At 40.9% G+C, this 27,991-nt stretch overlaps 1 protein-coding gene and 1 long non-coding RNA gene across 5 annotated transcripts; one reads left to right on the forward strand and one right to left on the reverse strand.

Moving 5' to 3' along the window:
- Positions 1 to 5,350: 5,350 nt before the first annotated feature.
- MMAA (metabolism of cobalamin associated A) lies at positions 5,351 to 26,526 on the reverse strand. 4 transcript variants are annotated; one of them, XM_039254301.1, is made up of 7 exons: positions 26,472 to 26,526; positions 14,234 to 14,737; positions 11,905 to 12,027; positions 10,145 to 10,315; positions 7,668 to 7,753; positions 6,733 to 6,882; positions 5,351 to 5,704 (listed from the first exon to the last, which is right to left on the reverse strand). In XM_039254301.1, the coding sequence occupies exons 2-7, from the start codon at positions 14,676 to 14,678 to the stop codon at positions 5,414 to 5,416; spliced, it is 1,266 nt and encodes a 421-aa protein (XP_039110232.1). In that variant the 5' UTR covers positions 14,679 to 14,737; positions 26,472 to 26,526; the 3' UTR covers positions 5,351 to 5,413. The 4 variants fall into 4 exon arrangements, with proteins under 4 accessions (XP_039110232.1, XP_039110231.1, XP_039110230.1 ...); XM_039254300.1 differs by lacking the exon at positions 26,472 to 26,526 and adding an exon at positions 26,175 to 26,235; XM_039254299.1 differs by lacking the exon at positions 26,472 to 26,526 and adding an exon at positions 24,772 to 25,271.
- Positions 26,236 to 26,772, forward strand: LOC120246676. Its single transcript, XR_005532103.1, has 2 exons — positions 26,236 to 26,418; positions 26,649 to 26,772. It is a non-coding gene; the product is annotated as an uncharacterized LOC120246676 (long non-coding RNA).
- Positions 26,773 to 27,991: the final 1,219 nt, after the last annotated feature.

Raw genomic sequence — 27,991 nt, forward strand, 5'->3', positions numbered from 1 at the left:
CAGAAGCATCTATAAGTTATGAAGACAGTATCTGTCATGAAACTATCTTATAGGAAGTATGAAAAGAAGTTCATAACTTGCTTTGAGCAACTTAGAAAACAGTAATTTTCAAAATCTAATGTATATCACATTTAGGAACAATAAATTTAGATACATTTCTTAATATCCCGGTTGTTCAATTTCTTTTCCTGTAAAATGGGGTCATAACACCTCTCTTGAGGGGTTGTTGACAGAATTACCAATCCTCGATATGTGAAGCTGGGAGATCGTGACTCAACATAAAGTTGATACGCCAGAAAGGAAGAGACCACCGACTCCTGCACCTTTCACAGGAGTCGATTGACAGATGTTTTGAAGGGGGGATTTGTGAGGGGGAAGTTTGGGGGAGGAGACAGGAGAGCTTGAGTGAGTGAAAACAGGAGTACGATGAGAAATGTTCTGGTAACTGGGAGCGGCCCCTGTGAGGGGAGAGGCAAGGAACCTGTTCTCAGGGAACAGCACTATCTGGGGAACTTAAGAGTCTCACAGTTTGGAACATGGAAGCAAGGCAGAATTCTCCTACAGGAACGGCAGCAGCTAAAATAGCGGAGGCCCAACAGAAGCCTAAGAGGAGCGAGCTGCACCCGATAGTGTGAGGTAGTTTGCACATCTGTGAGGAACCCCTGGGACTTCCAAAAATATGTGACAAGAGGCCTTTCCAGGGGACTGAGGTCCTGCATGATAGGACGGAATCCCAAGTCAGCCAAATTCAAGTGTAAAACCTAGAATGACTTTATTCGTAAGAGTGTTGATCTTTGAAATAGTTGGGTTCTATACGTAACGAGGTTTGGTATTTAAGTATGAGCCTGATAAATGGTTTTACTGGCATCCTACGATATCTCTGTATGGAATTCTAACCACACCTTAGCATTGGCCAGGCAGATGTTACAGAGCATTGAGGATGAGCTCACATGACTTCCTCCGTGTTAGCTGAAAGCAAACATTAATTGAGATTAAGCATTTAGTCTTGCTGTGAGTAGAAAAGTTCACTTTAATGTGCACTCACCTCCCTCCCATCAGGAAGCTGAGGTGGCTAAGCCAAGTAAATTGCCCCAAGGTTACCTTTCTGCATCAAATTTACAGGTAAATTTTAATGTACTTTGACTCACATTAGCACCATCTACATTTCGCAATACAAAGTGAAATTTCTTCTGGAAAAAAAATCAGTATTTTATAATTGCTTTTGTGCCACTCTAATATTTTGTAATCAAACAGCACTAATGACCAAAAAGGTGAACTTATATGAACCTCATGGAGCAGGAATTGTCAGCAAGCATTTATGTCAAGGGGGTTAAAAAAGTTCATAAATTATTAACCAACTAACTCAAGTATGATAGTGGAAGGAAAGAAAAATAAACAGGCTACAGTCGCCTTTTGATTGTTCTTTTTCAAGGCAAATGTTGACTTGTTCATCATTTTCTTCATTTCACCTGAATACCAGTGCTAGCATTTAGCAAGTACTGGTCCCAGCCATCACTCTTGCACCCTACCTGAGTTACAGGGGCTCCCTACATACACCCCGTATATGATGAGAACTCGATCTTCTGAGGTGTTTCAGCAAGTGGCTCTAGAAAGCATTTGTGTTTCCCCATATGGTTTTCTCAGGCTTCAGGAGCAGCTGAGCGCCACCATCTGTACAAACGTAGAGATCATAAAAGCTGCTGCTTCTCTTCTCAAAGTACTTGTACTTTACTAATTTTTAGCAAGAGTGTCATGACTTCTACGACGGTAATCTACTGGGTGGGTGTAATGTTACAATTGTTTTCACTGATTTTTCCTGTTATTTCTTTTTTTCTGTATTAAAGTTGAACTGCATAAACAGTGAGTATTATATACATGCCGTTCATTACCTTTCATCTTCAGTGTATACCAGAGCTACAAAAGCTACATGCACTCTGGGAAATAAGTAAATAGCCACATAATAGAGTGATAATAAAGACAGAATTCCCTGAGGTGCCTGGGTGGCTCAGTCGGTTTAGCATCCGGTTTTGGCTCAGGTCAAGATCTCACGCTCAGTGAGTTTGAGCCCTGCATCAGGCTCTGTGCTGACAGCTTGGGCCCTGGAGCCTGCTTCGGGTTCTGTCTCCCTCTTTCTGTGCCCCTCCCCCACTCAGGTTCTATCTTTCTCAAAAAAATAAATAAAACATTATAAATTTTTTTTTAAAAATCCCTTGCTAAGTTGTATTATGATGGGCAATTTTTTTAATGTTTTTTTTTTTTTAACATTTATTCATTTTTGAGAGAGCATGAGTGGGGGAAGAGCAGAGTGAGAGGGAGACAGAATCTGAAGCAGGCTCCAGGTTCTGAGCTGTCAGCACAGAACCCGACGTGGGGCTCAAACTCACGAACCACGAGATCATGACCTGAGCCAAAGTTGGACACTTAACTGACTCAGCCACCCAGGCGCCCCATGTGATGGGTAATGTTAACTGCAGCTATAACTGTACAAGTAATTGTAGTCACGTAAATTAAGTTTGGTACTGTTTTAGCAAAATGTCTGTCAATTTTAGAGCTCCTTTTAGAACAGAGAAGTAGGTTACATCCAAACTTTTTACCGACCTACAGAAAATAATGGTAATTATACAACTGACAGAAGCAAAGTCAACTTATGAGGTTTTTTTCATAAAAGAATTATTCTTTTAGGAGAGGAGGAGAGTTACTCATTTAATCCTTAAAACAACCATAATTTTACTCTTTAAATATTTATTTAGTACTTACTACGTCCAGGTCCTATATGTATATTAACTAAAACAGTCCTTACAACAACTCTGGGTGACAGTCCCTACTGTCAACCCCATTTAATAATGAGGAAACTGGGACACAGGACACAGGGGGATTCAGTAGTTTGGTCAAACTCAAATTAAATGATGCCAGTCCATTTTACAGAACAACACGCTGTCAGTGTATAATATTCCCAACAACACCTACCAATTGTTGTGTTGACATTTTCCACAATATCTCTCATTTAATTATTCCAACAACCCTGCAAAGCCGCTATTCTTACCCTAACTTTAAATACAAGGAAATGCAAGGTGCATACAAAAGAGTAAAGAAAACCTGCCTCAAATCATATGGCTAGTTATCGCAGGCTGAAATGTGACAGTGTGCATCTAGGTCAAAACTCATGTTTCTGATTAGGTCAAGGGTTCCACATGGTAGAATCACAGAAGGCCTGGAGGGATGGCTTAACAAAAGGGAGCATGGGTTTTTCTTTTAAAGGCTACAAACATTTTGCTATATTATACAGCTTCCAGTATAGTAAATAACAAATAAACGTAAACAATATCTTAGAAATTGGTCTCCACGTTATAGCCAGTGGTACAGTGACAACGGAAAGAGGACAAGGGGGAGGGGTTCCAATACTTTTTATGACTCTAACATTTAAAAGAAACTCAAACTGAGAAGAAATGCACAGCTCCGTTTAGGGCTATGAAAAGCCAGTCTTTGGGCGCCTTCATAGTGCAGCGTGCATGTGCTCCCACTGCTACTCATGCTGAACCACAAATGACAGGTTTGTCACTCCCTGTAATAGTTTACTGAGGGAAATTATGAACCTCTTTCTCTGGAAGATTCTAAAAACAGTTTTCATCTGGTTTAATGGTTGTCCTTTCTGAAATTAGGTGAAGTGACTGGATAATCTTTCCGCTTCTCCTAACCCCTCATGTAAGATGTAGTAGGTATGCCAATGCCAGTAACACTATTAAAAAAAAAAAAAAGAAAAGAAAAGAAAAAAAACCCACCTATGGAATGTTTGCGAAAATAATAGTAATTAAAAAAAAATTTTTTACTATTTATTTTTGAGAGAGAGAGAGAGAGAAAGAGAGAGAATGAGAGGAGGAGGGGCGGAGAGAGAGGGAGACACAGAATTTGAAGTGGGTTCCAGGCTCTGAGCTGTCAGCACAGAGCCCAATGCGGGGTTCAAACTCGTGAATCATGCGATCATGACCTGAGCTAAAGTCAGATGCTCAACCGACTGAGCCATCCAGGTACTCCAATACTCAAGTAATTTAATTCCAGAAAGCTGAAATACTGTGTAAAATATTCTAAAGGATTCAGAATAGTTTAAGTTTGAAATTTCTAGGAAGGTATTTTGTGCAATGGAGAAATTTTATGGTTAGAAATAATTTTATTCAAATGTACACACTTATAAATACCATCAAACAGTATAAAATATATTCAGAGAATTAACTACAGCAGGTACTTTAAAGACAATCATAAAATATCACAAGTACATGATGGTAGTAGTAAGACCATGAGAGAAAATTCAATTTATATATAAGATTTATACAGTTTGAGGTATTGATTACTAACATAATAATGATAGTAAGCAGCCTCTGGGTATTTTCTATGTACCATCATAGTAGGAAAATGATTCTCCCGAGTTATCTCCTTTATCCACACCGATCCTACAAAGTTAATGTGTCAATTCCCTTTTAGCAGGAAAGAAACAGAAACTTAAGAGAGGTTGGTTATTTGTCCAAACTTAGGCAACTAATAAATGACTGATCTAGGTTTAAAGTTTACACCCACACAGTCTGATTCCAGAACCCAATGTCTAAATCACTGTGCCACACATCCTCTGGAGGAAAACCTGCTCTTCCCCATCAGGAGTAAGACAGATTTTTAAGAAGCCGCTATGAAATCAAATGACCAAGGAAGAAGAGAAGCAAAAGCCTTTGGTAGTATTCAAACTGAATAACCCTTGAGTCACCGCGACCTCACTTTGGTCTTTTGAGGGTTTAGTCCAGCTCTTGGGGATTAATGGGCCACATTATTTGTAGGTGATTTCCCCCAGTTCCCTTTGGGCTCTCCTACCTATCAGGGGGATCCAGAGGTCTAGACAAGTAGACTTTAAAACTGTGTTCACATCACTACACAGTCCAACTGTTTTGCCACTGAACACAGCCATTTCAGAAATTGCTAGAATACTCCGGTATACTAAATATCAGTCTTGATTTTCAGCTCTTGGAAATCCTCTGTGCATGATTCTGGCCTGAAGTAAGAATTTAGAAATGTGGTCACTCTTGCTTACATTTTCTCTGGAAACTCAGAGAATGTGGAATCAAAGAAAACATTTTAAGGTACATGACCTTCTTTTGTTCTCCTCAGCTTTCTCTGCTTATGACTGATGAGAAGAAACTATCCTACCAGCTGCCATGCCAGGGTATAAGAAGAGAAAGAAATGGAAATCAGTAACATACAACAGACACCTTACAAATACTGCCGACTGCCTGACCTTTGCCGGCCATAGCTAACATTCTTTGACTTTTCAAGCATGATTCACAAATGGGGCCAAGGGTACCACAAATGATTACTGAAAATATAAGCATATAAGTGGACTTTACTATTGAAATACTTTATGAAATGATACACTTCACGAGTCTCTGCTTTTAAAAGTTTTCAACAACACATCAGCAGCTAGTCCTGGGGACAGGGCTCCACTGAGAACCTTTTTTTCCAGGAGAGGAATCTGTTCCCGGACTGCGGGATGGGTCCTGAAATGGTCTAACACACTTTCCTGAATGAGGTTCCACATCCAAACTTTCTGCTGCTTCTGTCGTTTGGCGGTCAGCTCCCCACTGGCGAGCATGAGGTCCTGGAATTCTTTCATCTTATCCCACATTTCAGTGATCCCCTCGCCACTTCTGGCAGAAATACGAATTACCTATTGAAAAGGGAAGAGCCCAAAACCATTTTACTTAAAATGAGAGAAAACATTTTCATGGGACTCCAAATTCTGCCAATTAGGTCTTATGGTGTATGGAAATAGGCAAGTGAAATGGACGCATTTTATCACTGTGTCAAAGCGAATATGATGAGAAACAGACTGAGGTCACTTACTACGGTTACTAAATACATGCAGAAACAACACACTGATTCAAGGTCAAAATCTTTAGCCCAGGGTTTATTCTGACATAGGACTGCTCAGCCGGGCAACAGGGATGAGGTGTGAGAGGGTCACCAGGATGAGAAGGGCAGGGCTGGGTGGGTTTCCCTGAGGCCTCAGTGCTAGAACATGAAACTCAGTTGAGAAAACAGCCACATACCCTACCTCTGTCAGAGTTCCCTGACTCAGCAAGTACCGAGAGCTGAGCACCCAGCACCTGCATATAGGACGGCCCCAAGCCCAGTGGCATGTGACTACGGGAGACTGGCTGCTGGCAGGAAGGCGGGTCGTGGCTGCTCTCACTGTAGTGAGTAGTGACTGTAGCTTGTTCTTTAATAACATAGTGCCCTCCTGCAGATAAAACTGCCCACTGTACCATTTATTACAGAATTTTTCTTTTTTTTTCCTTATTGAAAATAGCACCCAACAAGCATAATGGGAAGGGAAGCGATCACGTCAAAAGCCTTTTCTCTCCTACTCAAACTCTAATGTAGATAATCAGATCACTAATTGCTCCATAATCTTAAGAAGGGTTCCTTTCAGAATGGATTTGCTATCACTTCCAAATGGCTCAAGTCAAGCATTAAGCAATCTAATCTATCCCCTCACATCTCGTTTTTGACATCTAGTGGTTGAAGGATTATATTTAAAATCATGACTACACTCTCTGGCTCTGTCATAATTTTTAAAATTGTAATCTCACATACAAGCAAAGATTGATTATCTGTCTAGCTTGGGACTTCCATCCTCTCTTCTAATGTGCACAGTCCACTCGGTGAAAAACGCAGAATGGAACGCAAGCTAACCTTTGGTCTCCAGACTTCTGAACGCCTGCGGAGTAATTTCAGCGCACTCACATACTCTGCCTGTATCCTGCGAGCTGGCACGATCAAGTCTCCGTCGGATTTAGTTATAGCTACCAGATCTGCCATCTCGATTATACCTCTTTTGATACCCTAAAGTAAAAAAGACAGTGACGTGTCAGAAATACCTTGTTTAATTACGGCAAAAAATGGGACACTGGTCAATGCTAAGACTTTGAGAGTCACGCACTTGATTAACTAACTTTTCCTCTACATCTGCCCAAACCCTGGGTACCAGGAATCACAATTATTCAGCAGAAATTACTTAAAACCACCAGCTGTTGGGATTATGGAAGTCACCTATAATATCTCTTCCAAGTTTACACACTAACATGCTAAAATACATTCACAATTAGAGTAAATATATCATTAAGCCACCACATGAATGAGTGGCAGGAGACAATTCACACTGACTCATGATGGCTTCCATTTCTCATGAACTAACACTGCAGGATGCAAAATCATCCATCATTAAGTGCTTAAAAAGAGAAGACACCTATAGCTAACATCTGCATTTCCATAAACAAAGTCTTTGAAGTTTTCCTTAATGTCTGTAATTTTTTTCTCCAAGTTACATTTGATGAAACATAACCTGATGGCGAACCATGCCTCCGCCTCTGTGCCACAAACACCACTCAGCAGTAGTCTCTCTGTCCACGTGTTCTCTTCACTCCCATGTTGCGGGTGGGAAAATCTACGTTGCACAGTTAGCTCGAGGTCATAAATTCTATTACTGTAAGTTGAGAACACAATATAGAGACTCTGCCTTTGACTCAGGTGTTTTAGCCAATACGAATAATATTTCTTTCCCTAGATTAACAGCAACTTAATTTACAGAAACACAACACTGGAAATATGAAAAAAGTCAACATAATTACCTGCAATTCATCTCCTCCTGCTGGTGGCAGTAGTAAAACAAACATGTCAACCATATCAGCAACAGCGAACTCTGACTGACCCACACCTGCAATGGTAAATCACAGCTATATGCTAAAATATTCATAGTAACTTGGCTTTCTCAACTACCTTGACCATCATTTCCATCCCACTTCATTCACTTGTGCTCATGATCACACACTCAACCTGGTCCCATGTTAAACTCCCCACCTTTGAAGAATTTATTAAATGTACTGCCTTCCCTATGAGCAAACCGTGGCCCTTTCCAGCTCACCCCTACACTTATTCCCATTAGCCTTCATCTTGGCTGAATGGAGAACCTCGGGATGTCCTTTCTCTCCTCCCCCCTGCAACTCTTTCCTGGCTTCTCTGTCATCAGTAAGCAGCTTGAGCAGTGTGCTTCTAACCCCAGATCATGTCTGTCAGGCCTTTCAGCTTTCTTCCCTTCTCATCTTCCCACGAGCCCTGCAAACCCCACCCACGGATCAGTCCAACGATCCGTGTTCTCTTTGTACGCGTGCTAGAGAAATGGCTCGAGAACAGGCACCAAGGCAGGATCGTGGTGTCTAACATCTGCTACCTCCTCCTCACTGCCTGGTAAAAGCAATGGCCCTAAACGCCCTCAGTCAGCTGCCTTCCCATTTCTCACAGTGGCTTTTACAAACATTTACTGAGCCACAATCACCCCACATGACGATGGCCATGACATCTACTTGGCTTGGCGGTGAAATAAAGGCAAGAGCCGCCTCAGCTTCCCCCTCTCCACCCTCCGCAGATAAGCAGACCTGAACAGCAGCTCTGCTCACTGCCTCCTGTCCAGTCGCAGCGTAAGAAGTACTGGCTGACGGTCAGCCTCTCTTTCCTCCCCGCTTCCTCTGTGCCCTTGCCCTGCTTTATCTTTAACCTCCTTAGTCTATGGGCTTTTGTCCCTTAGTACCTCATAGCAATTGTGCTCATGTCTTTCTCATCTGAAAACAAAACAAAACAGGGAAAAAAAGACAAAAACTCATGATCTCCTCCACTTACCACCATATTTCTCATTTCTCTTCAGAGCTAAGTGTCTAGGAAAAAAATCAATGTATGCTCACTGGTCTTCATTACTTCACATTAATTTCAATACACTTAAATCTGACTTCCACGTCTCCTGCTCCTCTCGAAATTCTGTCCGTTGGGGTGGCAGAGACTTCTGGTTGTCCGTTCCATATGTATTCTTTTCTATTTCCTTATCCCAATGTTGTTAGGAGCACTGATGTACCAGATGAAAGCCCACAGTCACCAGAACCCATTTCAGCTAGAGATGATTAATTAGTGAAAGCCAAAGTCACTAGATGGGGCTTCCAGGGAAGTTCTTGAAAGGGAGCTGACCCAGCTACGGGGGGCCAGCCCTTCCCCCACCTTCCCTCCTCCCACCTCGCCTGGAACGTGGCTGTGACAGTTAGAGCTTCATCAGCCGCCTTTTAGCCATGAGCAACCCTGACGATGGGAACTCAGTGCTAAGAATGAAGAGCAGAGATGGAAGCCCAGGACACTGAGGGCAGGGTACAATGACCAGGCCTGCTTGGGACTGCCCACCTCCAGGCTTCTTCTGTTTACAAAACAATAAACCACTTTCTGTTTGAGTCCCAGTTATTTTGAGTCTCTGGGACAAGCAGCCAAATCAACTTCCAGCTCATGTACTTGGTTTTTATGGTCCTCTACCTTAATTCTCCTACTACCGCATGGGCAACTCTTCCTCCACCCATCCTTAGATGGAGTTTCTAGTTTCCAGCCCCATCTCTCTTCACCGCCGCCTCCACACTCTATGTGCTAAGTATCCTGAGCAAACTGCAGTTCTCTAAATGGGCTGTGTCCTCTCATTCTCTTTATTTCATTTTATTTAACTCCAAGTTCTCCTTCAATACAGAGTTTAACTGTCACCTCCTCCTGAAGTGTTCCACAATCCCTCAAATCCGAGTCAGACTGTGTCACAAACATCTGTCACTAAGTAACAGTAGATTGTCACTCCATAGGAATGTGAATTTCTTGAGGTTTCCATTTCGCTATTTTCATTGTGTATAACGCAATGGGATATAAAGATGAAGTAAAACATGGCCCTGTATTAAAAAAGTACCCAGCTACATGAATTTTCTGAGCGAATATTGAAGACAAGGGAAATGTGCTTTAAATAAAATGGGTGTTATGTTGAAATACTGTTTCCAATGTTTACAGTTCTGTCTGGCACTTACAACATACTGCTCTTATGTAACAGTTCTCCAGATACATGCCTCTTCTTTAAAGGTGAGGATGATAGGCCATATTTTCATATCCCCTATGGAGTCCGAGGTACAGTACCTCGTATTTAATTACACCGTTAGTAAATATATGCTGAATGACCAAAATGGTATTAGCTGTCACACATCTTTATATGGCATCTGTTATAATAGAATTTCATTGTCTTGAAATAGAAAATCACACTCACCTACGGTTTCAATAAGAATGATGTCATATCCCCCTCCTTCACACAACAGAATAGCTTCATTTGTGGTCCTCGTCACACCTCCTAAAGTCCCTCTAGTAGGAGACGGCCTGATGTATGCATTCATATCTCTTGATAACTCAGTCATTCGGGTTTTATCACCTAAGAGTGATCCTAAAACACATATTTACATTTTTTAATCGTGGAACACCTATAAGGTCCAGTTATCAATCAGCCAATGCCAGGGGAAGTGCCTAATGACATTTCTCCCAAAATCTCAAAATTATTTCATATAATTGAGCTTTAGTGCAACACAGCATATATGATGCCAAATTAATCTTTTTAACACTTCAAGGCCCTCAAAATTTATAACCGCTTTCCACTGACTAGAGGTTCAAATCTAGATTCTCCAGCCTCACACTAAAGGCCCAAGGAATGCAGACCCACCTATCCAATCCCAGCTTCCACTGGTCCCCAAATCAATCTTCCATTCCAGCCAAGATGGCTTCTTTACCATCCTCTTAATATTGTTGTCTTTATGGTTTTCAACTGGGGACAATTATGACCCCAGAGGAAATCTGGCAATGTGTGGAGATATCTTTACTTGTCACAACTGGGGGTAGGATGCTACTGGCATCTGGTGGGTAGAGGCTAAGGATACTGCTAAGCATCCTTCAAAATGTGTGCATACTCTCAGCTAAAGTTCTCAATGGGTGGTAATAGGAATTGCTGTCCACCTCTCTACTGACCTAAAGTCCCTAAAATATGATTATATCATCTCTGTATTTTAGCCTTAAACCCACAGTATGCAAACCAAACACTTCCACAAAGTGCCCTGTATTTCCTCCTCACAACACACATTACACTGTAAGGGCCTGTGTGTACATGTCTGTTTCTCACGTAAGATACAGAGCTCCAAAGGTCAAGAGGAATGTGTCTTATGCACCATCACATAACACAGTACCTTCCTGGTACAATGCCTTGCCTATAACAGACATTCAAATACCTGTTAAATGAATAACTGCAATGTGAGACGCTTGAATCATAAAGAGGGGTAAAAGAGGAAAAACTTTACTGAGTATTTATACCGCATGCTTTATGTTTTCCTTAGAAGATCCTTCTGGGAAACTATGTTTATTCATTGTATCTCTGATGAGCTGTGAGTTAAACTCTGAGTGACTGTGTGACCCCAAATCAGTAACTGCTGAGCATTGTACGTGACATACCATACTCAGTGCTGTAGGGGCAACAGCAGTCTATTACATGGTCCCTCTAAGAGCTCTCTGTTGAACCAAACACATAATATTAACAGGCGACAAATTATAAAGAGCAATAAAATTTTCTCTTAAGCTTAAGAGATGTTACAATAATATAAGAAAAAAGGCAATGAAAAGACTGACCCATCTTCTGAAGCGCGTAGGGGCTGACACTGCCAGGAGGAAACAACAAGAGGGAAGAGGGGGCCTAGCCGAAGGTGTGATAGAGACCTCCAATTTGCTTTTGATGACCTTCCACTTCTGGCACCTGTTTTCCTAGTTTTCTAAGTAGCCAGGCTACTCCTGGACCACCCACAAACTAAGAAGCCTAATGCCCCAAACTACCTCCCTCAATCTACCCCCTGCCCTCTAGAACCCCCTTCTTTTAGAGTGGCCAAACTCTGCTAGAGGTTAGAAGTCCCCTGATCATGCAAATTCCCACTAAATTGTAACAGAGAGCCCTACGAGCCCCTGCTCTGCAATTTAAGAAGAATCAGCAATACTCACCGCCACTAGTACAAGAAGAAGGGTCCACAGCTAGCACGGATAATTTGTGGCCTCTCTCAGTAAGCATTTTTCCAAAATATTCTATGAAGGTTGATTTTCCAGCACCAGGGGGCCCAGACAATCCTACAGTAGAGAGAATCCTTCTAATTTAAGAAATGAAATCAGCACTATGATAAGTTCTATCCAAATAGCAGATTACCTTCTCTGCTATTTAAATAATAAATAAATTTAAATAATAAATTATTTCTAATTTATTAAAACCTTCATTAATGTATTTCACTGTAACAAAACACATTTATCTAGTTCCTGACTCACAGGGACATAGGAAGAAAACAATCCTGAGATCCGCATGTTCACCAAATTTGCTTTATAAAATTACAAAACATGATTTGCCTTTTTACCATACTGTAGATCTTTTTGGACAGACTTAATTGTCTCTGTCGTTAATGTGCTGCATTTCCACATCTGTCTGCCTCTCATCGTGACCAGTAACGATTCCACCTGCCCCGTGCTGTACTTTATCTTCCCATTGGGAAAACAATGCACTACTCTAGAAATTCCCAGTGACTGAGAAAATAATTTTCTATTTATGAAAGATAGTTTGTTTCATCTCACCCATAACACAAAATGTATCAGATAAACTGGATCCTGAAAAAATTAATTTGTCTTAAGAGAGGCACAAAGCACCCCTGCTAGGAGAGTTCACAGAGCACGGCAGATAAGACCACACACACCAGAGCTGGGTGGCTAGGCCTGGTTCTAGCTCTGCCTCTTACGAGCTGTGTAATCTTGGTGAAGTTACTTCACCATTCTGTGTCTGGGTATGCTCTTCAATAAAATGCATATGATAGTACCTATCTCTTCGGGTTGTTGTTAAGAATTAGATGAGTTCATGTTTGCAATGTTTCGAACAGCACATGGCATAAAGTAAGAGATATGTGTTATGTTCACAAAGTATATAAAACTTAAGCATTTAATTGTGATCACATTCAAAAGTATGTATATGCTTGGCTCCTTTCTGCAGTTTTCAGGGCAGGTCTCTGTCTTAAACATCTGTATGGGTGCTGAATCTGTTACTTGTATTTATGATGGTGATAAAATAACCACCACAGACACACAGGTTTATCTGGGCTCATAAGACCAAGATAAAAGAACCGGAATAGCAATGAAAATTTGTGAGTTATTAGTTATGTGTGAGTTGCTGCTTAAGTCCAGATATTTCTGGGATGTTTTCTCTTCAAACATCTTTTGGGTGTATCGAGGAAACACTTTGTTATAACTGCAATTCCTCTTTCGGAGTCTGCTATTTTGTCCGTCTGTAATATGTAAAGATTAACACCCAACGTAGTACTGTCAAAATGAGTCCTTCAGTGATGGCAGAATAGGATGTGTGAACAATGTAGACTAGTATAAATGTTGGCTGGTGAACTTTTTGAAACTATCTTTAAAATTCATACCATTACCGTAAAAATTAGGAGGTTTTAATCCCATATCATCAGTAAACTGAGATATATGTCTAATGCAATGCCAGTCCATTTTTAAGTGTATTAAGTGCATTTATTCAACTTCTGCATTTTGTCCACCATTTCAAGTTCTTTTTAGTAGGAAAGTTGGTTGGAATCACCTACTCTGCCATCATGAAGAGCTCTCATTCCCACCCAAACACATCTACATTATTTTAAAATGCACAATTAAAAAAATATAACAAGCTTATTTGCAACTATGGAATCTGGTCAACTGTTCAAGAAATTGAGTGAACATCTAATATTTTAGACAGCAAGTGAATCTGGTCTCACTTTAAAATACATTTTGCTATTGAGTTGGCTATGCTTAGAGCCCAGCGACTCCCAGAAACTTTAACAAAAAGCACCCGAAAGAGTGAGACTTGCCCACAGAAACTAATGAAACACCTGAGAAGTAGAATTTTGAAATGTGGTAATAATTATAGTTGATATCAACACACACCCAAGGCATTCACTTTAGACTATCAAGTAAAAGGACTACCAAGAGGGAGGAACAAACCGGTTAAAACTTCTTCACATGCGTACTCTGTCCTGGGAGCCACAGCACGATTCTTGCCAAAATAGAAATCTTCTGAGATTCTCTTAAAATACAAAGCCTTGGTTCAAATGACCATGACAGTTTCCCAGCCCCCAACATAACAGTACTACTATTTGCAAAGAAAAGGCATTTAAAATCTAGCACAAAATTCTGAAGAGAAAAAAAAGAATTCCCATTAGATGGCAAACTATTTAGACCTATTTCAAAACAGACAAAATGTAGAAAAATATTTATTGAAAAGACCTAAAGGAAAAAAAAAAAGACTGACCCACTCGAAATGTTAGTGGTTTTCCTTTATTTATGTGTTCTTGTTCTCTGTGGTAGACTAATACTTTCTGAAGAAGCACCTGGGCTAGCTCTTTTTTCCTCTTGTGGGTTGATTCTATAAGAGTTATGGCCTCTGCTAAGCAGGTCCTGTGCCCTTGGATTAAACCAGTATAAAGTTTATCCACAAATCTTTGTTCTTTATCAGAAAGTTCTTCTGTGTGTTCCTTTAAAGTTGTTTGTACACATAATTTTCTCTTTAAACCATTTGACAGCAGCATCCATTTTGTACAATGGAGTCCAAGAGAATTAAATGGCTGAGCACAAGGGATTCCTGATCCGAGATGAGTACTTGAGTGAAAGATGAAGTGGGAACATCGAAAAGGTGTTCTTAAAAGGCCTTTTAGGAAATGCCGGTGAGGATGCTGTAGTAACACAGGAATATTCATTTTGTTTGTAACGGCAGAAAACACTGGGTGTTTTTTGGCTCAATGTGATTTGTGATTCCCTAGAAGAAAAAAAGCGTATTTTTGCCAGTTCAATATATAATTAAGATACTGAAGTTAGTAAAACTGCAAGCTTGGTGGTTTCTCTATATTCTAAAACACATACAATCAGGCTTCTTGGCGGTACAAATGGGTGAAAGTTTCTCACCAAACATGAGAGAGGATCCCCCAACCCTTACCTACAGTTAACAACCAGAGTAGCCCCAAATTCTGGAATTACTGTTCTACTGTGAAATACAATGTACACTACACTTTTCTTCTAAACAAAAAATAAATATACAAAAAATCCCCGTAGGGTAGAAATTCTATGCCGTGTTTATTTTCTTCTGTCTACAGACCTTACAACTTCCTCAGATCAAATATACCCTATTTTGAAACTCATTCAAAAGGTTAAAAAAAATCCCTCTGATGCTGGCCTTTTACTCTTTCTCTACCAAAAAATAAAAAAAAAAAAAAGTGATTAGTAGTGCAGGCACTTGAGGTCTAAGTTTAGATAAATGTCTGTATTCAATAGACTCACCCTGGAATACAGATAGATTCAAGCAACTGCCTAACATAAGCACACCATCATCACCACCACCACTGGGGCCTTCATGTGAAATGAACTGTGAGGCTTGTATGGTAACGAGATCAGTGCATCTCAAACCATGGCCGGAACTGCCTAACACTTACTAAAACTGCGTACTCCCAGCCCCGTGAATCAGAATCTCTGTAGAGAAATAGGCACACTGAAGTGTGAATCTATGGAATTAGAGGAGGATGCTTTACTCAGATTTACTGATAGTCTCCACTCCAAACTGTATTCGACAATGAACGCGGACACAGTCCATGGAGGGTCAAGAGAGTGCAGAGGTTAGGAGCCATGGCCACTGTGAGCGTCTGCCACTTAAGCTATCGTGATATTGACCGCTCTGTGCCTCAGCATCCCCTCGAGCTAGGAGAACAGGATGGCTGTGAGAATGAATTCAGTTAATTCATGTAATAACTTGGAACAGTGCCTGGCATAGAGCAAGAGCTCAATAGCATTAGCTTTTATTATTATTATACCAATTTATAAAACTTGAATAAAAGTTAGGTCACAGACCTGGCTTCCAGTGGCTAACTCCAATTTACATACAAATGATACATAAGGCCTACCAGATTTGAGTTTATGATTATTTGAAAATTTTGGTTTTCAACTACCTTGCAGCAGAATGAAATAAATTACTTTATTGCTCCAAAGTACCTCTCTAATGTATTTCGCGGCCAATCCGCAGGAAATCAATTTTACTAAATAACATTCTAATAGGAAAAAGAAGACATTTTAAGTTGTTTTTTTTTTATTGTCAGAACTGTAACTGCTCATCATTTTTCTATTTTGGGGGAAACAGGGGGACACTATGACTTGTTTGTACAAAATTAGTCTTATTCTAAAAGGACAGTTTAGGGGCGCCTGGGTGGCTTAGTCGGTTAAGCGTCCGACTTTCGCTTGGGTCATGATCTCGCGGTTCGTGGGTTCGAGCCCCGCGTCGGGCTCTGTGCTGACTGCCAGCTCAGAGCCTGGAGCCTGTTTCAGTCTGTGACTCCCTCTCTCTCTGACCCTCCCCTGCTCACGCTGTCTCTCTCTCTCTCTCTCCTAGAAATAAAAAAAAAAAAAAACATAAAAAAAAAAAAATAAAAGGACAGTTTATGGAAAACTACAAAAAAATGGTTCTAAAAAAACAATTTAAAACATCCACTACCCCCCTTCACACAAACATACAAAAAAGACATTTAAAACAAAAAAGTTCCGAGGGGGATCTCTTTTGGAAGCTCCCTGTAAGCACACTTCCCAACAACACCTCCGCCGTCAAAACAGCCTGGAAGTTCATCGGGAAGAACCATATTTTTATTCGACCACTGTTTTCTAAGTGTAAGCTACTCTTCAGGTCCCATGCTAGGGTTAAGAATGACAGCGATGATAATGTTACTGTTGGTGACGACAATGATATTTTACTGTATTCCAGTCATTGTACTCTGACCTGCTGTATTCGTTTCCCAGGGCCGCTGTAACGAAGTACCACAAATTGGGTGGCTCAGAACAACAGAAGAGTATTCTCTCACAGTTCCGGAGGCTGAAGTCGGAGATCAAAGTGTGAGCAGGCCTGCACTGCCCCTAAGGGAAGGCTGTTCCCTGCCCCTCCCAGCTCCTGGGGGCTCCTGGTATTCCTCGGCTCATGGATGCACAACTGGGATCTCTGTCCCTGGCTTCACAGTGATTTCTCTTCATGTCTCTCCTCTGTGTGGAGATTCATCTCTGAATTGGGCCCACTCAGATAATCCAAGATATCTCATCTCAAGATCCTTAACTTAATGTCATCTGCAAAACTCCTTTTTCCAAATAAAAGTCACATTCACAAATTCCACGGATTAGGACATGGCTATATTGTTTTGAAGGCCACCATTCAATCCATTACACCTTCTTAGGTAGACTGTCAGTCTCATTATCTTACCCTAAATGACATAATCTCAGCACTTCAAAGGCCCGCAGACTAAATAACATCATGCCAAAAAAACCAAAAAAAACAAAAAACAAACAAACAACCCCACGAAGTGCTGTGGGAACAGAGAAAATTATAGAAACTAACCCTCCTTGGGGAGTAGAAGGTTCGAGTCATTGATGGGTCAATGTCAGGGTTAAGTCTTAAAGGATTAAAACAACAACAACAACAAAAAAAAACCCTAGGAGGAGGCAGGCTTTCCAGGCTGAGGCTGAGGCTGGGGACTTAATGTACAGAGTCACAGATGGAACTTGGTCCCTTCCCTGCCACCTCAGAGAAGACTGAGCGAGTTAGTGAGGCAGAAGCCTGGTGTACATACGGAGCCAGTGATAAGAGATAAGCTGGACCAGGATGTAAACCGAGGCCATGAGACTAGATTTTGCCTTGTTGGCAGTGGAGAAACAACAGCGATCTCTACAAAGGTAAGTGACATAATCAGCTCTGGTGTTTAGGAGATAACATCGGAATGGTGGTAAGAAGAGTTATTAGACCCTGGTAACATAAAGCCCAGACCCAAAAGGGATGATGAGGACCTGGCCTTAGGCAAGGCACAGGGGGAAAGGCCAGTCAGACTTAAGACCGTGTTGTACACATTGGAATCCTCAAAGCTCACTATACAAGCTGGCACGTTGCAACTGTCAAAAAACAAACAAAAAAGGCTGCGGATCTGAATTGATTTCCCACCTGTCTGTCACTCAAGAGTTTATAATCCACTTTCAAATACTTCATTTCACTTTATTTTCCCAGACAATTCTATGATGACACTTATTATTATGTATTCTCATTTAACAGGGAAGGAAAACAAGAGTGAGTTAGGTACTAAATTAGTCATAGCCAATGGGAGGACCAGGATTCAAACTCAGGTCTTTTAACTTTCTGTGGTATTTTTCTCCTTCCTTCCTTCCTTCCTTCCTCCCTCCCTCCCTCCCTTCCTTTTTTGTAAATTTTAATGTTTGTTTATTTTTGAGAAAGAAAAACAGAGCACAAGTCGGAGAGGGGCAGAGAGAGAGGGGGACCCAGAATCCAAAGCAGGCTCCAGGCTCCAAGCCATCAGCACAGAGCCTGATGTCTATCTACCTTGTACTCATGAACCATGAGATCATGACCTGGGCCGAAGCTGGACTCTTAACCGACTGAGCTACCAAGATGGCCCTGTGGCATTTTTTCTTCATAATTAACAAATCTTACCATGACTACTTCTTGTTACTCCACAAAGCTATGCTCAAAAAAGAGCAAAGTAATATGTTGAGAGAGAGCAAAGGAAGATTATAAAGCACTCATTCAAGACACATTTGAGCATTTACCGTGTGTCATGCAATAGTCTAGCACTGGGGATACAATAATGATCAAAACAGAACAAAGTTCTTGCCCTCATAAAGCTAACATCCTAGTAAGAGAAGACACATAACAGACATATAAATAAGGAGGCCAGTGTGGCTTGATGTTAATAAGAGGAAATATAGGAGAGAAGGTCAAAGAGGGACAGCCAGCCATAGATAGGACTGGAAGAACAGAGTGAGAAGGGAAGCGATGGGACAATGGAGAACCTGATGTGACTTCTGTTCTAAAAGAATCTGATGGGGATGCAAGAACAGAAATGGGGAGACCAGCTAGAGATCAATGCAATGATCCCGATGAGAAATGATGAGAAGACAGGGATCAGGTGGAGATGCTGTTAAACCAGACTCTGAATGAATTCTAAAGGACCTGCTAATGAATGACATGCAGGATGGGAGAGGAAGAGAGCAGTCAAGGGTGAGGCACAGGTCTTACCCCGAGCCACAGCAAAGATGGAGTTGCTCTTTAATGAACTGGGAAGACTGCAGGGGGTCAGGTTTGCGTTCAGTCTCCGATACATTAAGTTTAAGATGCCTACTAAATATCCAGTGGGATCCTAAGGAGGCAGTTGTATTACTAGGCTCAGGAACAGGTCAGAGCTGAATTGTAAATTTGAGAATCATTAAGTGTTTAGGTGTGATTTAAATCCATGAGACCAAAGGGGATTACCAAAAGAGTGACTGGAGATAAAGAGGTGTTACACCGTTTTTCAAAGAATTTTATATACAAACACACACACAGAAATACCTATGTCAAAACGTTAACTTCGTCTATAAATGAGTGGTATTACAGTGCTTATATGTTGTTTTTTGGCTAATCATATTTTTCTGGTTTTTTAAAAAATGTTTTTTTTATTTCTGAGAGAGAGAGAGAGAGAGAGACAGCGTGAGCAGGGGAGGGTCAGAGTGAGAGAGGGAGATACAGCTTGAAACAGGCTCCAGGCTCTGAGCTAGCTGTCAACACAGAGCCTGATGTGGGTCTCAAACCCATGAACGATGAGATCATGACCTGAGCCGAAGTCAGACGCTTAACCGACTGAGTCACCCAGGTGCCCCATATTTTTCTGATTTTTTAAAAGAAGTGCATGTTACTGTTGTCATCAGAATAATGCTCCCCCCTCCCCTGCAAGAAATAGCCATGTCATAATCCCTGGCAACTGTGACTACATTACTTTACACTGCAAAGGAAATTAAAGTTGCAGATGAAATTAAGGTTGCTAATCAGCTGACATTACGATAAAATGATTACCCTGGATTATCCAGGTGGACCCAATATAATCATCAGTCCTTTAAAATGAAAGAGGGAGGTGGAAGAGCAAGCTGATGTCACGTGAGGAGGACTAAGCCCACCCTTGCTGAACCTCTAGGATGGAACAAAGATGCCTTGATTCTGGCCTCGTAAAACCCATGTCAGACTTCTGACCTACAGAACTCTAAGACGATCAGTTTGTGTTGTTTAAAGCTATTAAGTTTGTAGTTATTTGTTATAGTGGCAAAAGAAAACTAATACAGTTGCTATGGTAAAAAAAATTTTTTTTTTAAAGATAAAACACAGAATTTGTACTTTTAATAAGAAATGTCTAATAACTATTCAGGATTTAACTTTTACCTTTGTATCTGTAACTTGAAACTTGCTTCCTTCTGCACTGAGATTTCTTTATAATGTGAGAATCAAACTTGATAAGTCTTTAATTTTTTAAAAAATTTTTAATGTTTATTCATTTTTGAGAGAGCGAGAGAGAGAGCGTGAGAGCTGGGGAGGAGCAGAGAGACAGGGAGACAGAAATCAAAGCAGGCTCCAGGCTCGCAGCTGTCAGCACAGAGCCTGACGGGGGCTTGAACTTATGAACCATGAGATCATGACCTGAACTGAAGTCGGACGCTTAACTGACTGAGCCACCTAGGTGTCCCAATAAGTCTGTAATTTAAAAGTACTACAACCAACAGCATTACATTCAATGTATATTTATATGTCAATTTCAAAATTAAACATAAAATTAACATATATACTCAAAACCTAGTAAGAATTATGTATGAGGTGAAAAAAGTGATAATCATGTTTTAGCTATGCTTTTGTGCACAGAGATTCTATAAGAATTCTCATAGTAAGATACTAAGTTCAACATAATATTAAGATATGAAGTTTGACTCCGAAATAATGTGACACACGTGAGCTAGTAACCATTTTTGAGGATGGTGGCTTTAAAAAAAAACAAATCTATATGCTATAATAAAAATTAGGTGTTTGGAATGCTTATCTTCCACTTTTTTGCTCGACAAACTCCTACTCAGTTCAAATATCACCTCTTCTAGGACACATCTTCCCCCACACTTCCCAGGCAGTCACCTGTTCTATGTGCAGAGCCCCACAGCCTTTTATTCATCTTGTTTTCTAATTTATCTAGCTACAGATCTCTCCCCACCAATTCTCATCCCTCAGCCCAGCCGATGATCCTCCCAGAGACAATGTCTTCTTATTCTTTGTTTTCTCAGAATCCAGCACACTGCTAGGCATACAGTAATTTCTTTTTTTTTTTTTAAGGTTTTAAGGTTCATACTTCTGTTGATCTAATATACTAGAAAGGGAAGTTTGAGTACCTCCTTAACCTGTGTGATCTGAGAATCTTTACCAAAAACATTCTACCTTCTAAGTTCTTTGTTTTGAATCAAGGCACCTTTGACATCTAACTAAACTTTCAAAACAGAAAAACAAATATAAATTTGTAAGGAATCAAAACTCAGTAACAAGAGCTTTACTAGATGAAAATATGTTCACTTCTAATGATGCAAGCAAACAGTATTCCCTAACTAAATGAGATGAAGCTAAAAATTGTCTAATAAATAGTAATATAGGTTGCTCTGACATTTAGAATAGTTAATTCTTACAATAATTTAATCGAAGTCTTTCTCAGAAAATCTAGGCCAACTATCTGACAAGGTTATGGTTTATACTGCAGGGTTTATCACAGTGTGGGATTGTGAAGTTCTCTGTCCTTTTCTGCCAATACAAATCTTAACTGGTCTGTAAGTGAAAAGAAAGAATCAGGAAAAAGATGATATCACTTCCGCCATTCTTCTGCAAAAAACCAAAATGCTATCCAGATGTATATAATTCAAGATTTTTATACCTTCACATCTCTCCCTGGGGGCTGATTTTCTTGGTGCCCCCCAAACCTTCTGGACCATGTGAATGACAGAGCAGCAGCTGTTACCTTTCACTGAACATTTATCACATGAGACGTTTCTGTATACATTTCCTCAGCTAAGCCTCACAACAGCCGACAAGATTCTGTTTTACAGGTGAGGCTCAGTAAGGTTACACTGATTGACCAAGACCTCACAACTAGCAGCAGAACTTGGGAAAAACTATGGATTTAAAAAATCCAGATCTAGGGGGCACATGGGTGGCTTGGTTGGTTAAGTGTCCCACTCTGGATCTTGAATCAGAGGTCATGATCTCACAATTTGTGGGTTTGATCCCTGTGTCAGACTCTGTGCTAATGGCGATGGCACGGAGTTGGCTTGGGATTCTGTTTCTCCTTTCTGCTCCTCTCCCATTTGTGCGAGTGCTCTCTCTCTCTCTCTCTCTCTCTCAAGATAAATAAACTTAAAAAAATAATAATAACTAAAAAATCCAGATCCATATGAAGAGAGGTGGTGTCATGTCACATCAAGGGAACACCAAATAACCCTTTACACTTAAATACAGAATGATTATGGCAGACTGTTTATCTTCATTTTGGTTTTTTTTTCTTTTTTTCCTTAGGCCAAAATGAAAAGTTAGTTTACATTTTCTGGGCAAACTTTACCAGTAGGAGATCCCAATAGTATATTAGGTGATAGAATAAACCAAATTTGTACCATTTTTCAATGTTTTTCATTCCACAAAGAATTCACACCTGATAACTAAGTATATAACATACTTACACCCATTAATTTAACCAATTAGCCAGATTTTAAAGAAGTCCATAATTTCTTTTAAGGTGAATGTAACTCAGCCTTGTCTGAACAACACTCCACCCTTATAGCCTATAGAGTAGCAAAATTATGGAAGCAGGAAGAAAGATTTCCCATCCGCTCATATAACTAAGCATCTTCTCCTGCTATCTTAAGGAAAGAAATTTTAAAACCTGGCTAATAATCAAATCAAACTGTTTCAATGAATTTTCATGATTGCTGAGAATCGTTGGAGGTCGTACTACCAAAATACAAGAGAAATTTTGCATCATTTACAACATTCAATAAGATCTTTTAAAGCACTGCCATTCATAATAAACCAGAATGTTAATTTGTTAATATATAATGAAAAACACCAAGTGGGCAAAAATACTAAAATGAGTTGGTAAGTAAACCGCCTCCCAAGCAAAAGTTTCACATGGACAGCAGTATTTTAAGAATCACATTTGTTTTCCTCCAATATCTCTTATATCCACTCCCTCTTCCCCACCCTGACTCCCACATTATGATAATGGCTTCATTGATCCAGGGTCCATAGGAAGAAATACACAGTCAACAGATAGGAATATAGCTGAAACAAAACTTTTACAGAACACTTTTTTTACTGCAGTACATGGGATGCACTCTAATGTTATCTTTTCTATTTTTTTTTTAATTTTTTTTTAATGTTTTATTTCTAGGAGAGACGAGAGAGAGACAGCGTGAACGGGGGGGGGGGGGGCAGAGAGAGAGGGAGTCACAGACTGAAACAGGCTCCAGGCTCTGAGCTGGCAGTCAGCACAGAGCCCGACGCGGGGCTCGAACCCACGAACCGCGAGATCATGACCTAAGCGAAAGTCGGACGCTTAACCGACTAAGCCACCCAGGCGCCCCTCTATTTTTTTTTTTTTAATGTAGATTGCAACCTACTACAGGCACAACCTTAAGTCTGAAAAACCCTGATCTACTACAGCTACCTTTATGACCATATTACCCCTTATCATCATAAAATGTAAATCTATTTTACTCCTCTGCTTAGAATACTTAAAAAGTTCCCTCTGCCTTATCTGTAAAAGTGAATAAATAAATAAAATGAACAAAAAGTTTTTCTGTGATTCAGCCATTCATTTATTCAGCAACTATTTACTGAGAAGCTACTGTATGCCAGGCGCTGTGCTATACAGTGGTATATGGGGCCAACAGAGGTGCTGACGTCAAAGTTTACAATCCAGCTAACACAGTTATTACCTCAGTATTTCATACTCTATATGAGCGCTCTTATCTACCTCTCCAACTTAAATTCATTACCCTCCTTCACTTTTACCACATGGCTCTAACTACTCAAATCTGCACAGAGGTCCCAGAAAAACCACTCTCCTACATCTTGGCCATTGTCCATGATATTCCCTTGGACTGGAATCCCTTTCCTTTAATCATCTCACAAATTCCTCTTCAGGAATCAACCCAAGTGTCTCCTCTATCCACAGTTCTCTGCCCCTTCCCACGCCCTTTCCGTTGTCACTCCTGTCTCTCGTCATCATATGCAGGTTACATCCCTCAATTATAATGCTGGTCACATTGTTTTAAGTAGTCTTGTCTAGACTATGAGTTACCTTTGTACCCACAGCATATGCCCACAGAATAAATGAACGTGTACTATGAGTTTGTACGGGTCTATAACTCCATTATATTGATTAATCCATGTTTGAAAACATACATTTTTCTAGATTTTACAGTAAATATGTATTTATTTAAGGACTTTCTTTTTAAAGTCTTATTTCAATATATGGATATTTTCCTTCATTAAAAATCCGCTCAGCAGCAGCCAGTCTGACTTGGGATATTTGTCTTGTAACTGATCCAATGAATATTCTCAATTTCAATAACTACTCTGGCAAGAAAAAGCATATAGGATTTCCAAAATCAATACATTAGGTCAGTGTCTGCAGCACAGCACAGTTCATACAGGCAGTGCAGTGTTACACAACGTGTGTCCATTTCTCAATGCGGATCATTTTCAATTAGAAGGTAAACTGTCAGGTGCCGTTAATCTGTTTACCATCGCCCACCATCCCCCACAGAAGGTTTTACATTCTCCTTTTCAAATAGTCTCAGGAAGTTTTGGTAGAGCAGAATGACTTTTTAAACAAGCACCTTTTAAATAGGTCATTGTTAGAGAAGAGTAAAACCAAACACATACGGAACTCATGCAGGAAATACTCTAAAGTTCTCTCTCCACTTTACCTTTTATCACATTTCCAGGGAAGACTCAGAGTTCCCAATTTCCACTTTTAGGTTTCAATCTGTTTGGGAAATCTCTTCTTTTTCTAAATTTCATCACCATTAAACGTCTTACTTCACTCCCATTGCTACCACCCAAGTTCAAATCCAAACTGGTCTTAGGGAGCCCTACGTATGATCTATGTATGAGTGACCCACATGTCATCACACATGACTATATGAGGCAACAGTCAGCTAAGGGGCAAATGTTTCAAGCACTCGCCAGTCCTTCCTATGCCAAATATAGGTTTTCTTTAGTCTTCAAATATCTCAAGATGATACTTACATTTCTTATGATTATGTAACTTTTTGCATCTGTTTTGCTCTAACAGAATAGAGCCCTAAAAATAACTGAATTGTTCCCTTTTTGGAATTCTTATTACCTTGAACACAAAACAATATTGTTGACTAACAAAAGAATATTTGTGGGGAGCCTGAGTAGCTCGGTCCGTTAAGAATCCGACTCCTGATTTTGGCTCAGGTCATGATCTCATGCTTCTTGAGGTTAAGACCCAGTCAGGCTCTCCACTGACCAAGAAGAACCTGCTTGGGATATTCTCTCTCCCTCTCTCTCTCTGTCCCTCCCCCACTCTCTAATAAACTTTAAAAAAAATAAGAAATTCTTTGTAGACATTGCAGATGACCCAAAAATGATTTAAAATCTTCACAGGCCTCCGGGAAAGTTGATTTTCTACCAACTTGGAAAAGCTGTAATAATCTATTTGTTTTTCTATGTATATGTACTAGGGCACAACTCTTAAGATAATAAAAAATTTTATCATGCCATTTTTGCTTAGGTGGTCTTTCATTTGCTAATGACAAATATGAATTATTTGAACACATACGTCTCCTGGAAGGGACTTAGACCCTGTCTTTCCAGAGTATTTGACAAAGTCTGGATACTCTGTGACTTTCAGTATGAACCCTACTATATATCCTGGATTATATTCCATAGAAGAGTTTTAATTTCACTCTTTGGTAGTAGCTACACTGGACTATCGTGCCTTTCTCCGATCCATCCTCTGGTGGACCATTCACCAAGTCTGGCATCGGCAAGGGACCAGCAACCTCACCAAAACCTCCTTAGTGTGGCACAATAGTAAGCTCACAAACGTGCCTAAAATGTCAATTTTAAAACACTGCTTCCAAAACGACCCTTCCCTTTGAACCCATCCTACCGACGAAGGCCGGTCAGCACATATCCCGCATTCCCATTATCACCCAATTCAATAATATTCCTTTTCCTTCCCCCACCCCAAATCCTCCAGGGGGCGCCCCTGACGCCGGGGTGTGCCCCCACCCGCAGCCCGAGGACAGAGCCCACCTCCGGCTCCAGAAGCGGAGCGCAACGCCCGCCCCACACTCACCCTCCCGAAGTCACGGAAGTGCAGCCCTGACCCGCCCCTTCCGCCGGGCAGGGTTCGCCCCGCCCCGCGCTGGCCGCCGCGCGCAGGCGCAGGACCCACTGCCGGACGTGGAGCCCAGAGGGCTGCCGGGTCGGACTGCGGGGCGGGGCGGGGCAAGGGTCCCGGCGGACGTGGCCGCGGAATTCCAGCGTGTGTATGGGAAGCTTGTGCGTTAAGGCCTGGGGGCCTGTGTCGGCGTGGGGAGGTCTGCTGGGCACCGGGAAACTATCGGGAAGTGAAGCAGGATGGGTGGCTTACGGCTCTCGAGGAGCTCTTTTTCAGGTCCTTATCGGATCGTTCGCTTCCAAAGCTGGAGGGTAACATTTCATACCCTCCCAGCCTTGGCGCTTTGAATAGTCCTGGAGCCAGGGTCCAGTCCCGGGCGCCCGCGGCGTGCGACTGCACGCGAGCGCAGACCCCTTTCTTCCTCTCCAGAAACTTCAAATGTGGGGTACAGGGCGAGACGTGGGCCGTTTGACAAACTGGTGACATCAAGAAGACTCCAGACTCCGCAAAGCAGTTTCCAGCCTATTGGAATAAACGTTTAATCGAAATATAACTCAAGTGTTTAAGCCATGGCGTAGTTTTTTCTCTTAGAAGTTATCAATTCGGGGGCGCCTGGGTGGCTTGGTTAAGCGTCCGGCTTTTCGCTTAGGTCATGATCTCGCGGTTCGTGGGTTCGAGCCCCGCGTCGGGCTCTGTGCTGACTGCCAGCTCAGAACCTGGAGCCTGTTTCAGTCTGTGACTCCCTCTCTCTCTGACCCTCCCCTGCTCATGCTGCCTCTCTCTCTCTCTCTCCCCCTCTCCCTCTCTCTCTCTCTCTCTCTCCTAGAAATAAATAAAAATATTTAAAAAAAAAAAAAAGAAGTTACCAGTTCGTATTGATTAACATTGTGACGTGTACTAAAAGTAAGGACTCCTGCTTATTGCCCTTGGAAAGTCACCGACGGGGAAAAGCCTCCCGGCTGAAATGGAGATGGAAATGAACATGCTTAATATTTGTTTGCTACCTCACTGTGGGGCCGGAATGGTAACTAAGTTTTTGAAAACCTGTTGGATTCTGTAATAACTAGTAAATCCTGAGTTTTACCGGCGTTCTGGGATTTTTAGGGAAAACGAGTCTCCCAAATGTATGCTGTAATGTAAAGAGAGCATCAATAGGCAATAAATAGCAAGGTTCAAATTATGGCAAACAGAAATGGTCATAACTGAGGGCTATTTATAATTAGTATCTGGAGCCAAGACCCCAGTCTCCCCATATGATATGCATAATTGAATGCATTTGTGAGAGGTTAGGACTTTCTCAAATACTTGATATGCATTCCTTTTTGTTGAACATAGAACAATAAAAAAAAAAGAATTGGTTTTCCTTAGTGTCTTCATTATTATTCAGACTAAAAGACCACCACTTTTACCCCAGAGTAATTGTAATTGACCTAAGTATAGTCAATTACAGAAAAAAACCTGAGTCTGCATGAAGTAGAGGGCCTTGTGGCAAACATGGAAGCAAGCAGTCAGATATGGCTTCACATCTCAGCTCCTGAACACACCGAATACTATAAGGATAAAACTTGGTAGAGGTTACTTCATTTAAACTTTAAGTTTGGGGTAACTCATCTGTACAATTTTTTTGATAAGTGTTAAATTTAATGAAAGCTCTTTGCACTATCTAAGGAAATGAGGACTCTTAAAAATGATTTTTAATCCTTACCTGGTTGTTATTCTACAGACTTGAACACTTTAGTTCATTTCTTTTTTTTTCTTTTCCTTTTCCTTTC

Source organism: Hyaena hyaena, unplaced genomic scaffold (assembly GCF_003009895.1).
Source record: "Hyaena hyaena isolate Hyena2069 unplaced genomic scaffold, ASM300989v1 scaffold_476, whole genome shotgun sequence".
NCBI lineage: Eukaryota > Metazoa > Chordata > Mammalia > Carnivora > Hyaenidae > Hyaena > Hyaena hyaena.

Bases quoted from the DNA above. Each gene is read 5' to 3' on its own strand.
- MMAA (XM_039254301.1), bottom strand. From the start codon at position 14,678: ATGAATATTCCTGTGTTACTACAGCATCCTCACCGGCATTTCCTAAAA. The intron at 7,754-10,144 runs GTGAGTGTGATT...TTACCATTGCAG, and splicing joins CATTCTTATTGAAACCGTAG to GTGTGGGTCAGTCAGAGTTC. The intron at 6,883-7,667 runs GTAATTATGTTG...TTTTTACTTTAG, and splicing joins CAGGAGGAGATGAATTGCAG to GGTATCAAAAGAGGTATAAT.